This window comes from Halictus rubicundus, chromosome 5, assembly GCF_050948215.1.
Source record: "Halictus rubicundus isolate RS-2024b chromosome 5, iyHalRubi1_principal, whole genome shotgun sequence".
NCBI lineage: Eukaryota > Metazoa > Arthropoda > Insecta > Hymenoptera > Halictidae > Halictus > Halictus rubicundus.
Genome location: NC_135153.1, coordinates 14,404,996 through 14,419,813, shown reverse-complemented (window position 1 = coordinate 14,419,813; position 14,818 = coordinate 14,404,996). Strand labels below are relative to the sequence as shown.

The 14,818-nt window shown below is 47.7% G+C and overlaps 1 protein-coding gene across 2 annotated transcripts in view; it reads left to right on the top strand.

Moving 5' to 3' along the window:
• LOC143354438 (uncharacterized) overlaps nucleotides 1-9,494 on the top strand; it is a 155,518-nt gene extending 146,024 nt beyond the window's left edge. For both annotated transcript variants that reach the window (XM_076788518.1, XM_076788517.1), the window contains 4 exons: nucleotides 2,268-2,640; nucleotides 3,238-6,330; nucleotides 7,049-7,392; nucleotides 7,639-9,494. In XM_076788518.1, coding sequence (XP_076644633.1) covers nucleotides 2,355-2,640; nucleotides 3,238-6,330; nucleotides 7,049-7,392; nucleotides 7,639-8,202 — 4,287 coding nt within the window. In that variant the 5' untranslated portion in view covers nucleotides 2,268-2,354 and the 3' untranslated portion in view covers nucleotides 8,203-9,494. The remainder of the gene's footprint in view (nucleotides 1-2,267; nucleotides 2,641-3,237; nucleotides 6,331-7,048; nucleotides 7,393-7,638) is intronic.
• Nucleotides 9,495-14,818: the final 5,324 nt, after the last annotated feature.

Here is a 14,818-nt window from a genome sequence, read left to right as displayed (position 1 = left end):
GTTCTAGAGACGCTCTACCATCGCGTTTACGTAGTCATCGGACACACTTTGGGCCTCCATTATCTGGATAAACTGCAGGAACGTTTAAACTTCCATGATCGACTCCGTCATTTGTTTCTAACCTCAAATGGAACGCGATCATGCTTCTTTCACTCAGATAAGCAATATATGAGTACTTGCAATTAGCTATCTCCGATATAATTACTAGACTGCAATGAAATACAAACAGAAACATATACGGTACCATAAGGAATTTTCTAGTGGATAACCTGGACTTGGTCCCCAACTTGGTTTTTATAAAATAATTTGTTTTGAATTTGCATAAAGATTCGCAGTTTAATAATCATGAAAAGAATGCTCGAATTTAGTACCAATCTAGAAACTGTTCTCTGAAGTATACTTCAAAGGAAACTCTTGAAACAATAGGAAGTTGTTGGGAACAAGATTGGAAAAGAAATGTTTCGATTCCAAGACTCGGAAACCGAATAAAAATTGTTTTCTTCTTTCAATTAATGAGAATTAAGCTGGAGGTAACGTGTTTATGTTCTTAGTTATTTATAATTCGTCCACTGTTCGAAATTGTAGAGACCCATTTGGATCATAAAAAAAAAGCATGGAACCACAGTTTGCAGATGACCTGATAGATTTTCAAATCCGTTGTTGTGCAACCACGGAGTTGGACGATAATGCCAGCTTGAAGAATTTGACTCAGGGGCAACGGGAAATTCGCGTGGAAGTTTGGCGGGCTGCTAGTATGGTCAGGGAGCAAGATACACCAGGGCGAGTCGCGTCCACCACCGGTGTGCGAGCCAGTTAATATTGAACTCTTGAAGTTTCCACGCGCCGCATCAACTACCCCGATCCCGCTGTGTAATGTTTAACACCGTAAGTCCCGGGAGAACGCGGCACGCCTGGCAAAAGGTATCAAAACATTTCTTGTATGGGGAACACCGGTGGTGTACCGCCGCAGACCCAGCAGAGCGTTAACGGCCAGCGAACTTCCCCCGGCGCCGGAACTCGACGTTGTAGTTCCCGAGCAAGTAAAATAAGACGGATTAATGTCGGACCAGCGTAACGGAACCCTAAACGCCCGCGTAAGTAGAATCGCCTCGCTCGTGGACGGACGTACACGTCACGGACGCGAGCAATACACCGCCAGACGATTGAAAGAAGAAATAGATCTAACTTGGGCGTAAACATGCTCATCTCGACTCAACCAAGCTTAACCAGACTTGGCCTAATTGATTGATTGATTGTGTAAACAAGTAGTATAGTTGGTGTGTGAAATAAGATTGTGAGTATGTAATTTTTAGTACTACAGTGTTCAAGTAAAGATTCACTCAGTCCTAGCCAGGTCATTCGCTTAAGCCCGCCAAAGTGAAATAAACCGGTTTACTGCCAGACCAACGTCGCGAACCAGTAAATGTCAGTAGGCCCTCAACGTAAGTAGAATGGTCTTGCCCTGGACGGACGTAAACGTCTCGAAAGTAAATGGGGATTCAACGTAGAACAATTGAATTTTCGTTCAGTGAAAACGGTCTGTGTTTGGCCAGAGAACCGTACTTATGCAATTACCACCACCGAGGAGACTTTACCGACGTTGTAAGCGAAGTCAATTACACCGCGAGCGAGATATGAATTACTGCGATCAGATTGTGGAGGTACATGTGTTCGTTGGGTCGATGAATCTTTAACCCGGCAAGTAGAACAGAGCCATCTATGATCGGGCAAGATAGGTAGACTCTCGGTGTACGTAGAAAAATACGATTAAGGGTCGGATAAAAGGTTTGCACTTCCGTGTTATACTCAGGCAATATTTAATGACTTTTAAACACGTTATTAAAGATTTTTAACTATACAGACATTAAATAAGCGTCTATCGATTGTGTCTGACAGAGACGACGATTGATTTTCCTAAAATTTACAGTGTATAATGGTATGATTCTATAAAAGTAGAACGAGCCAAGCTATGGTAAAAAAAATAGAAATATTCCCAGTAGATCGAGTCACACTACGGCCAGAATACAGTGTCCTGATTACCACTATGTCATTGTTCGTATAGAGTCAGGCATTTTTTTTATTGTACAACTAGTTATTAAGAATCGTGGCCAGTATCAATACACGTTTGTTCCCATGGACCAAAAAATAAAATCCCGAGAGAAACTTGCCACCGTCCAAAAGAAAGCGCAGTATTTTCGTGTTAAAGTAGCACGAGTCAGGCTCAGGTCAGACAGCAGAGCGGTAAAGATCTGTGTGATTGTTCGCAGGTGGCGGGGCAGCGTCTCCGAGCGTGGTCGGGGAAACAATGAGCGGATTGAGACGGGCCGGGCAAGGAGCGGCTCGATAATAATAACATGTGGACGACGTGGCCGCGTACGAGGCGCAAGTGGCATGGCTCATCGCGCGGCGGACACGGAGCCCGCGGCAGCCGCAACGGGTTCCGTTTCATTTACTCGGTGGTGTTGGCGGCGTGTATGGCGGCGCAGGAAACCAGGAGCGCCAAATGCCCGCCCCCGGACACGATACCTGGATGTCCCTGCTACAATTTCGAAGACGGTCTGTTCCTGGAATGTGCCGGGGCCACGGAAGAGTCCCTCAGGAGCGCTTTGTCCGGCGTGATACACGCCGCCGAGGGAGAAGGTACGTACACGCTCCTATGACGAACGAATAAATTAGGATAAAACGGGGGGTTCCGTTTCCGCCGGACGGGATATCTCCTGTCTCTTCCACTGTCAAGTCCTGTATAAACGAAAGACGACACACATTCCGCTTGGAACTGCTGCTTTGAATATCCCGGGATTGCTTCCGTAGCCAAGGGACTCGTCTCGAATCTTCTTTAGAACGGTCCTTATTGCGACTGCTTCGGTCAGCAGTTTTATTTAGCGTTTTTCGTAGCTTCACACGGTAGCTTCAACCTACTCTAACCCTCATGTAAACGATAGGACACAAATAGAATATGTTTCTATTATTTTTTGTGACATATGTACATCAACTTTTCTTAAACCCTGCATTAAACTAGCCGTAACTTCCGTTCAGATCATTGTAGCTACCTGAAAAAAATACTGTCAATTCGTCGAATAGCTATTAACAACCACTCAAAGTTTCAAGTCGATGCTCTTAATACTTTCCTCGAAAAAAGTCTCGAAGGTCCGCTGTAATTTTTCGCTTTCCAGGGTGCTAACTCCAAAGCTACCCAGCCCGATCCCAAGCCCTAATTCGTCTCTGCGGTTGTTGCAGGAGCGATAGTGCAGTCGCTAAGTGTCTACGAACTGGATAAAAAAGTGGAGGAGCTTCGAGCGGCCGCGTTCCCTCCCGGCTCCCAGATCAGGCACCTACAGATTTCGCACTCGGCGATCCGTGAAATCAGCGAGGATGCTTTTAAGCGGCTGAGCAAGAGCCTGGAGTCCCTGGGGCTGGTCTCGGGTCGTCTGCCGCATGTGCCACAGAAAGCGATGGCAACGCTCAGTTCTTTAAAAGCCCTGGACCTGGAGGCAAACTTGGTGCACGAGCTGCCCAGCTACAGCTTCTACGGACTCGCTCTGATGAAGCTCAATCTGAAGGGCAACCAGATAGTGAAGATTTCGGAGTACGCGTTCGCTGGCCTGGAGGACACCCTGACCGACCTCGACCTGGCAGAGAACAAGGTTAGGGTGTTCCCGATGATCTCTCTGAGACGACTTGAGCACCTGACGTCTCTGAGACTCGCCTGGAACGAGGTATCCGAGCTTCCCGAGGACGGCTACTCCAGGCTGGACGCCCTGAACTTCCTTGACCTCAGCAGTAACAACTTTAAGAAGATCCCGTTGAACTGCTTCCGTTGTTGTCCGTCCCTGAAGGTGCTCTCCTTGTATTACAACGGCGCTGAGTTCGTGGACAAGGACGCGTTCATCTCGTTAATATTTATGGAGTCTATCGACCTGAGCCACAATAAAATCGTCTCCCTAGACGTCTCTACGTTCAGGGCGAACCAGAGGCTCAGGTCGATCGACCTTAGCCACAACCATATACACTACATCCGCGGCGTGTTCTCTAAACTCCCGGAGCTGAAGGAGCTCTTCCTTGCGGAGAACAACATCCTCGAGATACCCGCGGATACGTTCGTCGGCAGCACGAGCCTATCGGTGGTTTACCTGCAGCAGAACGCGATCAGAAGGATTGACGCGAGAGGTCTGGCGACCTTGAGCCAGTTGGCACAGTTGCACCTGAGCGGCAACTACATCGAAAAGGTGCCAAGAGACTTCCTCGAGCCCTGTGAGAACCTGTCCACCTTATCCCTGGACGGCAACAACATCAGAGAGCTGGAAGTCGATACATTTGCTAAAGCGAAGTCCTTGAGGGAGCTGAGGCTGCAGGACAATCAAATCACCGAGGTCAAGCGTGGAGTCTTTGCACCTTTACCGTCTTTACTGGAACTGCACCTACAGAACAACGCCATCACGGACATGGAGACAGGTGCTCTCAGGTCCCTGCACAGCTTGCAGCACGTGAACCTGCAGGGCAACCTGTTAGCAGTTCTAGGTGACGTGTTCCAAGTAACAAACGACATCGGACAGAACGGGAACAGCGGTAGCTCCTTGGTGTCCATTCAGCTGGACAATAATGGACTGGGCGTACTGCATAACGACTCTCTGAGAGGCCAGGCTTCCGTTAGGATCATGTGGCTAGGGCACAACAGGCTGACCAGGCTGCAAGCACCGCTATTCCGAGACCTACTCCTAGTAGAGCGCCTGTATCTGACAAACAACTCGATCTCCAGGATCGAGGACACCGCCTTCCAACCGATGCAGGCGCTGAAATACCTCGAACTCAGCATGAATCGACTGAGCCATGTTACAGTGAGGACCTTCTCCGAGCTGCATGAACTGGAGGAACTCTATCTTCAGGATAATGGGTTGCGACGATTAGATCCATATGCTCTGACCGCTCTGAAACGCCTGCGTGTCCTCGATCTGGCGAACAATCATTTGAACGTGTTGCATGATAAAATCTTCCAAGAGGGACTGCCAATAAGGACACTGAACTTGAAGAACTGCACCGTCAGCGTGATCGAGAACGGCGCCTTCCGCGGACTAAACAACTTATACGAGCTGAACCTCGAACACAACCACCTCACTGCCATTGCTTTAGATCGCTTGGATATCCCTGGCCTGAGGGTCCTAAGGATATCCTACAACAACTTCAGCCAGATCAACGGCAACTCTCTGGACGGGCTGCCATCTCTTCAGCATCTAGCCATGGACTCGTCCCAGCTATACAGGATGCCGTCGGACTTGTTCTCGAAGAACAAGAACCTGGGGAAGTTGCTGCTGAGTAACAACCTGCTAAGAATGTTGCCTGCTCTGCTGTTTCTTGGACTGGACTCGCTGAAGGAGGTGAAGCTCGATGGGAACAGGTTCCAGGAGATCCCTTACGACGTCTTCACCAATGCCACCACCGTGGAATTCCTGTCCTTGGCCAACAATGAAATTCTAAACGTGGAGATGGCGAGATTGAATGGACTGGCGAGCTTGAGGGAGCTGGACCTGCGTGGGAATTACATCATGGCGTTGTCCGGGTTCGCTGGAGTGAATCTGTCCCGTCTGATCTCCGTGGATCTCAGTCACAATCATTTGGCAGCGCTGCCAGCCAACTTCTTTGCCCGATCGAACCTACTGCGCAAGGTAGAACTGGCTGCCAACAAGTTCCATCAGATCCCTGCCGTGGCTCTGTCTGCTCAAAATATTCCCAGCCTGGCCTGGCTCAACGTCACAGCGAATCCTCTCGTCAGGATCCACGAGATCAGCTCCGAGGCTAGGTATCCAGCTCTTCAGGAGATCCACATCTCAGGGACCAACCTGACCATCGTCACCAGCCAGGACTTCGAGGCGTTCCCAGCACTCATGCACCTCTTCATGGGCAACAACATGATCTCCAGGGTGTCTCCCAGTGCATTCCGAAGCCTTCTCGAATTACTCACGCTGGATCTAAGCATGAACGAGCTGGAGCTGCTGCCACAGGAGAGACTGAAGGGATTGGAACACCTTAGACTACTGAATTTAACGCACAACAGGTTGAAAGAGCTGGAGGATTTCCCGCCAGATCTAAAGGCTTTGCAGGTGCTCGATCTATCGTACAATCAGATCAGCGGCGTAGGCAAGAGCACGTTCCAGCATCTCGAGAACTTGGCCGAACTTCATCTGTACGGGAACTGGATATCTTCGATCTCGCCAGACGCGTTCAAGCCGCTGAAGAAACTCAGAATCCTGGATCTGAGCCGGAACTACTTGGCCAACTTGCCGCTGAATGCGTTCCGCCCGTTGGAAACGCAGATTAGGAGCCTCAGGGCCGAAGGTGAGATCTTAGGATCGCGGAACGTATTGCTCTTGATTTCCTTTTTGGTCGTTTCGGCCGGTTCGTCTTTGGGATTATCTGTGAGAGAAAAGATCTATGTACTTTACTCAAGTTTACGACCATTATATTAAATTAATGTTCAATAGATGAAAAGTTGCGGAACGTCCAACTGAAATTTGTTTCTTCTTTTAGTAATATTGGTATATTGGAAATAACTCATTGTTACTCTTAACACTGATAGTCCCACCCAGCAGCATTTGTTTCCTTCCTTGAAACTTCGATTTCAGGGTCTAAAAAGACCCGATTAAAATACTTTTGAAAGATTAAAAAATACTGTAGTGTATTTGTCTCGTGTTGCATTGGTTCAATCAAGATTTACCGGAATCTAATGATTTTAATCAGCTGGATCGAGTACATTGATATTTTAAAATTCTTTTAATGTGCCCACTGCTTAAAATTTTTCTCACAAATGCATAAAATCCGCAATTTAATAATGACAGACAGGCACCAAAAGTCTCGAATTCACATGGCCCACAATTTCCGATCTTTTGAATCAATGGAAACAATTAAAAAAGGACCTAACCAGCGAGACTACAGATGCGGGAACAGAAATTGTGTTTGGTGTACTGTAGGCAGGATATTCGTGGAATGATGTCTCGCGCTACGTCAATCGAGTTACTTTATAATTGAGGGAAATTTCACGTCATTGTTCTCGCAGAGAATCCACTGCACTGCGATTGCGAGTCCCAGGAGCTATGGGAGTGGCTGCGCGATCACCAGAAGCTAGTAGGTGGCGGTGTGGGTCGAAACCGAGGCGGAGGCGGAGGATTGCGAATGAACGACATGGACAGCGGATTATTGAGGTGCGAACAGCCGCCGGAATTACGGGGGTTGGTGTTCCTGGACCTGGACCCGCACGCGTTCTGCTCCGCACCCCTCATCCTGAAGCTGGCGATCCAGGACATCCAGCCGTTCTCCGTGTTGGTCTCCTGGCAGAGCAGAAATCACTCGGGTATTAGGGGCTACCAGGTGGCCTACCATGCTTTGGACAACAACGAAGAGGTACTATTCAAAAATCGTTAACCTAGCGACCTAACACGTCCACAAGTCACTGAACACTTAATAAAATTGTTAAATTCGATTCGCTAACATCTTCACAGTTCTGTATCCGACCAATTCATTTTTGTCATAAAATCTCATTTGTCTCCAACAGCGAAGGACTCTCAAAAGAATGATCCACATATCTAAAAAAAAAAATCGCATGAACTGTCTAACAATTTTGACCATAATGAATCCCCCAATTTCCAGATCAGAGCCAGGATTCTCGAGCCAGCCTCCCGCTCCACAAAGCTGTCGAAGCTCGCTCCGAACACTCGCTACCTAATTTGCGTCTTTGGGCTGGGCAACTGGGTGTCTCAGCACCTGGAGGAGAACACAGTGGACCAGTTCAACTTCTCCACCCACGAGACCTTCGAGACCGTCGCGGACCTTCAAATGGCGGACACCTCAACCAGTCGTTGCACCGAAGTGAAGACCCTGGAGGCACCAGAAGCAGTGATCAGCAACGACGGCGCATCCATAGGGGACGTGGGCAGCGTGAGCAGCTTCCTAACAAGACGATTAGGCTTGATAGTGGGCTGCTGCATGGGGTTCGTGGTCTTCCTGCTGCTGGTGTCCGTCCTAGGGTATCTGAAGGTGAAGAAGCAACGCGAGACGGTGAAGAGGGAGCAGCCAATTCCTCCGGAGTACATCTCGTACAGACACTTCAGCATACAGAGCGGCGAGGCTGGTCACGCGGCTCGACAGGCCAGCCAGGAAGGCCATAACTCGAACTTCATCAACAGCATGGGCAACACGAACCTGAACGTATGAGACAAGTCGAAAAACTCCCGACTCGTGGAGGTTTCGAACGTTTGAGCGTGCCGCAGGTACCAACCTGAAGCTCAGCGGCAAACGCGAAACACGCCCGACTCGGTAGTTTACCCCCAGGATCTATGGGGACCCATGAAAACTCTTCAGTCCAGGGATCGCTGGAGCCCGGACCACGGGACTCGGCAAACGAAAAACTCGAGAGCGGTGCGCGTGTGAGAGTGCGACGATCGCGGACAGAACCGAGCATTTTGTATTGTGATTTTCTACGAATCTTACCAAAAATTGGGACGATGGGGACACTTGTGTGACAGTGAGCCGGGGAGGGGGGGAAGGGGTCGAAGTCAACGATGCGAGAGACCTAACTCTCGCTCTTGGGCGAGGACCCGTCTGACAATTTACGAGCATGCGTGCGAGCGAGTCGCTCGCGCAGAACAAGCGTCGCATTGTAGTTTCCAAATGGCTCGGGAAACCGCTCGGACAATGCGACAAACGCGAAGCTTCGCGCGTTCTTGAACTTCCGATCGCCAAGGGGCCAGGACACCCTGTCGCGTTTCGATGACGTCGATGACGAATCGCGACGGGCGAACGACCTTTTGTACAGGGGCTGTCCGAGGCCGGCAGCCGAAAAAAATAATAAAAAAAAAAAAGAAACCAGTTAGGCGACAATTTTCGACGACTCTTCATCTAGCGAACCAGTAGTTCAATTTATAGGATCATTGATTCCGCTTGTCTCGACGGTAGGGAGAGCAAACTCGCCAAACAAATGTGGACACGTTGGGTGAAACGGAGATACGTTCGATTCTCGGAGGAGATCGTCGAGGATTCGCGAATAATTGTTGAATAGGGTGATTGTTATTGTCGTGACCCGCCGAAAGCGAGCGCTGGATATCGCGCGCTCTTCGCTGTACCATAGGCTATCCGCGGGTGTTATCAGGAACACGTTCGAAATTAGATTCCGCGCTGTGTAATATCCAGCGAATTGCTGTTCAGCCGATACCGCCTGTCGGTGGGGAGGGGGAACGAGTTTATGGCGGTATCTCGTTGTCAGAGCGGCCAGTGAGTGTCTCTGCGCGTATGTATTATATGTGTGATTCGGAAAAAGAGAGGGAGAGCGAGAGAGAGAGAGAGAGAGAAAGTGAGAGGGTGAGAGAATGGTGATAAACTGTGTGCTCGACGAGCGAAACGGAAAATAAACGCTCGATAGGTGTGCGTCGTTCTATTGCATCGCGGGAGATCTCAGATGTACCACACACTGTGTCATGTAATATATACGTACGTCACTGTAATAAAAATGCAACTTCTTTTTTAACAGACTGTTTCATTCACACCTTCCACGAGTCATTCGTATGTTCGATTAATTTTGATTCGCAGCATTTTATATATCGACAATTTTCTAATAGTTTTGTTGAAATTGATGATTAACTGTTGAGATTTTTTAAATAGATTTTCCAAAGCGACAGCAATTTCGTTAGTAATTCAACAAATTACATGGATGAGTCTTTCGTTAGTTTCATCAAGTAGTATGATCTAGCATTGGTCAGGCAAGACAATCAAGCCATACGTCGGCCAGTTGTCATTGAACTATTTATTCAGCTTATAATTTCACTTATTCTCCACGATTATTGTCATTGCTTCTTCTACCCTTCGTTCTCTAACCCTAAAAATCAGAAAGGCTGTGTTATAAACTTCGTCACAAAAAGTGTTTAATAACAAGATTTTGGTATAATTAAAAATCAAAGGGAGTCAGTATGAATTTTTCAGGTACATTGCCAACATTTCAGTTCAAGTAATATAAGTCGGTCACTATTCAGCCTTATCTCGCAGCTTAATCAATTTGTTCGTTTTATCGTTTCAGCAGTTTTCAACCCTTATCGACTTTTCCTCTATCTTCCTCGCAGTTTGAACCTTTCAATCTCTCGTTCATCAGAAAACAAAGAGCCTTTCACGTTATCGATCTCAAACAGGTTCCTATAAAAAGGTTTTCTTACAATCGGAAATTGAATGGGTTCAATCTAACAATTTCCACTCAATTGTGAATATTTTACCTTAAGTAGTACAGGTCAGTCACTGGGGCCATCTTGTCATATAGTCAAATCCATTCATTCACATTATCTCTTCAGATCTTTTCCACTCTTACTGACTTTTCTTCTGTAGTCTTTTCTCTCCAACCCTGAGAAAACAAAAGGTATCTGTTAAAGCTTGTTGTCGATCCCGAACATCATCTTATACCGAGATTATAAAGGTTCGTCGCTAATTTGAAAATAAAATACAAGCGATTGCATTGTAAAGTTGTCAATCAATAGACTACGGACCGTTATACAAAATAAAAGTTGTAACAGACTGGAGGCATATAGACACTTCATTCTTGCTTTAATAATTTTAACAATCTGAAAATAATGGCACTCTTAAATTATTTTAACCTTCTACTCTTCTAAATTATACCTAGTCATTTTCGCCATAAATTCATAAAAACCGTAATCTATGAGTCAATTATACTGCCATCGACATTCTCTAGAATTGTCTCGCAAAGTTTTGATTTTTCTTCGAAGGTCCTGAAAATTTAAAAAAATCGTGCAGGAACTTCAGTAATCGTCCAGTACAATAAAGTTTCGTTTCAACTAGCATCCAAAAGGTTCACCTTAAAATTGTAATTGGAGTCTCGCAGCATAATCAATTCATGTGCTTCATCATTTCCACCCTTATCGTCTTTCCTACGTTTCGTCTTTCCTGGGTTTGTACGCAAACCCTTTCAGTCTCTCGTTCCACCCGAAAAACCAAAATGCCTCTCTGTGCGCTGTGTGCCGGCGTCAAACAGCGGCGCGCATAACAAGGTATCGCTATAACTCGAGATCAGAAAGGCTCCAGTCTAAAGTTTCCGAGCGGAGTGTCGGCGTTTCACCCTAGAATGGGCTGCTGCGGACTAATGTAATCGCAACACGGCCGAGGTAATCTTAAACGGTCTCGTCTGACGCGGACCGTCGTCGGGGTTCAAAGTGTTCCAGGACGGCGGTGGAATGTTGCCCGGACAGACGTAGTCGCGTAGAGGGTAATCGGAATCCTTAAAAGACGCGGTTCTCTGAACTATTCTAGCGGGACGCGCGGCTGGCTCTGCACTGTCCTTTCCAGAGGGCAGGACCGGTTCTCCGCGGCTCGCATAAATTTCCCAACGTCTCGACGAAACGCTTCCCGTCCGCTTTATCGTATTTCCTTGCAATTAACCCCACCCGAGGCCGGCCTGACGCCGTTCTATCCGGCGAAAGAGACGGCGTCCTGCATATTTCATTCGCCCCTGGCGCGGAGAAAAGACCACCGCTCTCTCTCGCTCTCTCCCTGTTTCTATCTCTCTCTATCACTCTCTCTCTCTTTCTCTCTTACTCTCTCTCTTCTGCTCTCTTTCTCTAAGGCTCGCCGTCTTCCGGCGTGGAAAGAACGGTGACCCGTGTGGCCCCGACGAATCGAAATTCGAAGTTCGGGGCGTGGACCACCGCTAGTGAAAGAGGTCCTGACACCTGGACCTGACCCAGATTTTCCCCGGACCTCCGTAAACCCGGGTAATTCTAGCCCAGTGATTATGTTCCTCGGAAATGTAGCTAATTTTTCATGAACACCATTAAATCCTCAGCATCTCGATACATTGTTCCCAGCAGAAATACATGGTAATTCTCGTTAGCTAGCACACGTTTCTCTCGTTTCCTGTGGCGATTCTGCTACGTTGGTCGACTACCGAGTATTCAAATCATCATTATGCAGCTCATTCAATTCGTAGAACCAGTAAGCTGTGTTGAAAAACTTCTACGAAATATTTAAAAAATACTACGTACATCTACAAAATTATTGAAACACCATAATCAATTCCCACACAGCTGAATAACGTTCCGAAATGTTGAATAAAAAGCGTAGAATGACGCAAGCAATGATTTACGTTTCCTTTTGAATGGGAAACGGAGCGTATTGCGTTATTGCCTCCAGCCCCAGCATGAGGCGCTCCGAAACAATACGACGGCCGTAAAAAATAGGGATTGAGTTACGTTCGAGTTAACAGCTGTCTGCACCGAAGGTTTTCCAGCCGCGCGCCGTTGAAAACAGCGCTGAAAAAAAGGCCGGGATTTTCGGCCGGGGCAGCGGTTGCCCTCCGCCGACACGGGAATTTGCTTGTGCACAGAGGACGCGAAATTGCTCGGGGAAAAAGCCAACGAAAACACGGACGAAAGTCACGCACAACGCGCGCATTTTTCTCGACTGATCCGCTGGCCAAGCGTCGCTCGTTCTGCCTTTTAATCTCTTTTAACACGTGCGCTTTAGCTCGGGCCGTCGCGGCCGCGACCCGAATGAGGCTCATTAATCGCTGCGCGAAACGTGCGGACGCATTTCGCGTACATTTTCCGCTGAAACTCGCGATTTTTGACGGTGTGACGCCTGGAAACAGTATATTATTGTCTCGCTAACCGTACCAAGCTTTATTTATGCGTTGTTCTCACGTGCGTGAAAATGCAAGAGAAATTTGTTTGATCTTTCCGTTTGCCTTGTGACGAACATATACTACTTGTTTCTCAAATTATCGACTCGTAGCAGGTTGATGACTAATTCTACATTGACGACCAGTCCGTTGTATTCATCTTCTCAATGAGTACTACAGTTCACTCTATTATTGTCTGACCTATGTACTACTTGCCTACGGAGTCGTTGATCTGTACTAGTGCTGGACGAACGATTTGATGGTGCTATTTGTTAAAGCGCTAATTGACTCATACTACTTGTTTGATCAATGACCACTCGACACCACTTGTTTAGATCAGTATGTATCTATACTACTTGTCTGGCTAATGAACAACCTTCAGTACTAGTCAGGACAATAACCGAAGAATCCTACACGACGGAGTCAACTGAAATATCGATTCGTGTCACTTGTCAGATAGTTTCGCCGAACTTGTTCGTCGAGAAGTAGTTTTCTGTTTGCAGTCTGACCAGCGGCAGCCTCGAACTACTCGCCGGCCGAGTGTACACAAGTTTCGGGTCGCGTGAAACAGTAGTGTTGTCGCAAACACGGCCGCGGCACGGTGTAACAACCGGACGCGATGGAAAGAATCGGGAAACAGTGGCCGAAAGAAGCCCTTTCAGGTCCCGACACTTTAGAAGCGACGGGATTAAAGGGGAAACGGAGGAAAAACATCGCGCCCGTTACGGGACGGAGTCGGGGAAACGCGGTGAGGGGAAGACAGAAGGGGCTGCTTTCAAGGAAGCTTGCGAGTCACATTAAACGCGAATCGGTGCTGCTTGAAAAAACCATGCGCGCGTGAGTGCCACGTTGGTAAGTACCTCCTTTCGACGGTGACAAATACACCGAGCGTCTTCGAGTACGAGTATCCGCTGGTCTCGCACACAGACCGTTTACGTCGCCATCGAGAGAAATTCTTTTTTTCCCCGATCGAAAGACATACTCGATCGTCTGATAGCTCCTTGATCGGATCTCGAGGAACACTTCAAAGTCCCTTTGTCGGAGTGCATTCCAGAGGAACGCCGACTTTGAGGGGTCTGAGGTTACAACGTATTTCGTGGACGCTCAAACGGGCACCAATTACATCGGCAACGATGCCACAGAACAGCGCTTAAACTCATCCTGCCTGATTGGTATTACTACATTGGTAACGTTACTTATTGGTAAATTATTTTTCCAACACATGCTTCTTACTCGAAGAAGATTTATCTGCACTACTTATCTGTTACCGACACCACTTACCTGATTAGTGAACAACCTACACTACTTTGTATACTGTCTTTTCGACAGAACTCGTTTTACATTACTTGCCTGACCAATGACCTACTCGCATCACTAGTTTGATTAAAAACCGACCAATGCTCCACCAGGACGATTGTGGCAAGAGTCTCTCCGCCGTTAGTCGGACATATTAAACCCCATAAACTTGTCCCTTCGGTGCTCAACGACCAGGACTAGGGTAAAAGTGGATTGAAGGCGATCACGTTCCCCAATGTCGCGACTGCGGTCTAAATCCTCTTCTTTCGGAAGTTAGAAGTAATTCTTCCCTTTGACCAGCTGCGCCGTGAGTTAAATCGGTTCCCTTTCAACCCGTGAGTCGACGGGGTGGGGGCGGGGCGAAAGGGCTCCAGAAATTTTTTCCAGAGATCTTTGTTCGCGTCCAAGGTTCCGAACTTCCTTTCAGAAACAATTCCCGGGTCCGGCGGACGGCACACTAATGCACCGGCCGATTGCCTTCGTGACGGTCCGCTGCTTCTGCCAACTATTTTAGCACTTCGAGTGCCTCGCGGATCGATAGTAACCCGGTCCGTTTCTACGCGCCACCACATAATTCTCCCCTTCACAATTCCGATTACGTCCGAGACTTTTTCCTTTTTATGGGGGGAGAATCGAATCCGACCTCCAGAAAGTCTCCGGCCACCGAGATTACCTAACCGGGAAGTCACGTAGTTTATGCATTACCGTCGCGACTGCGAAACGGTCCCCTTCGGCTGTAGATTTCAATTTTTTCAAATTGCCCGGGCAACATTACAACGAGTCTCTCGGGAACGATTAGCTTCTGGTCCTCCCGGGACCGGCGAATTTATTTGTCCATTCAGAATAAAGCATCGTTCCTCTCGT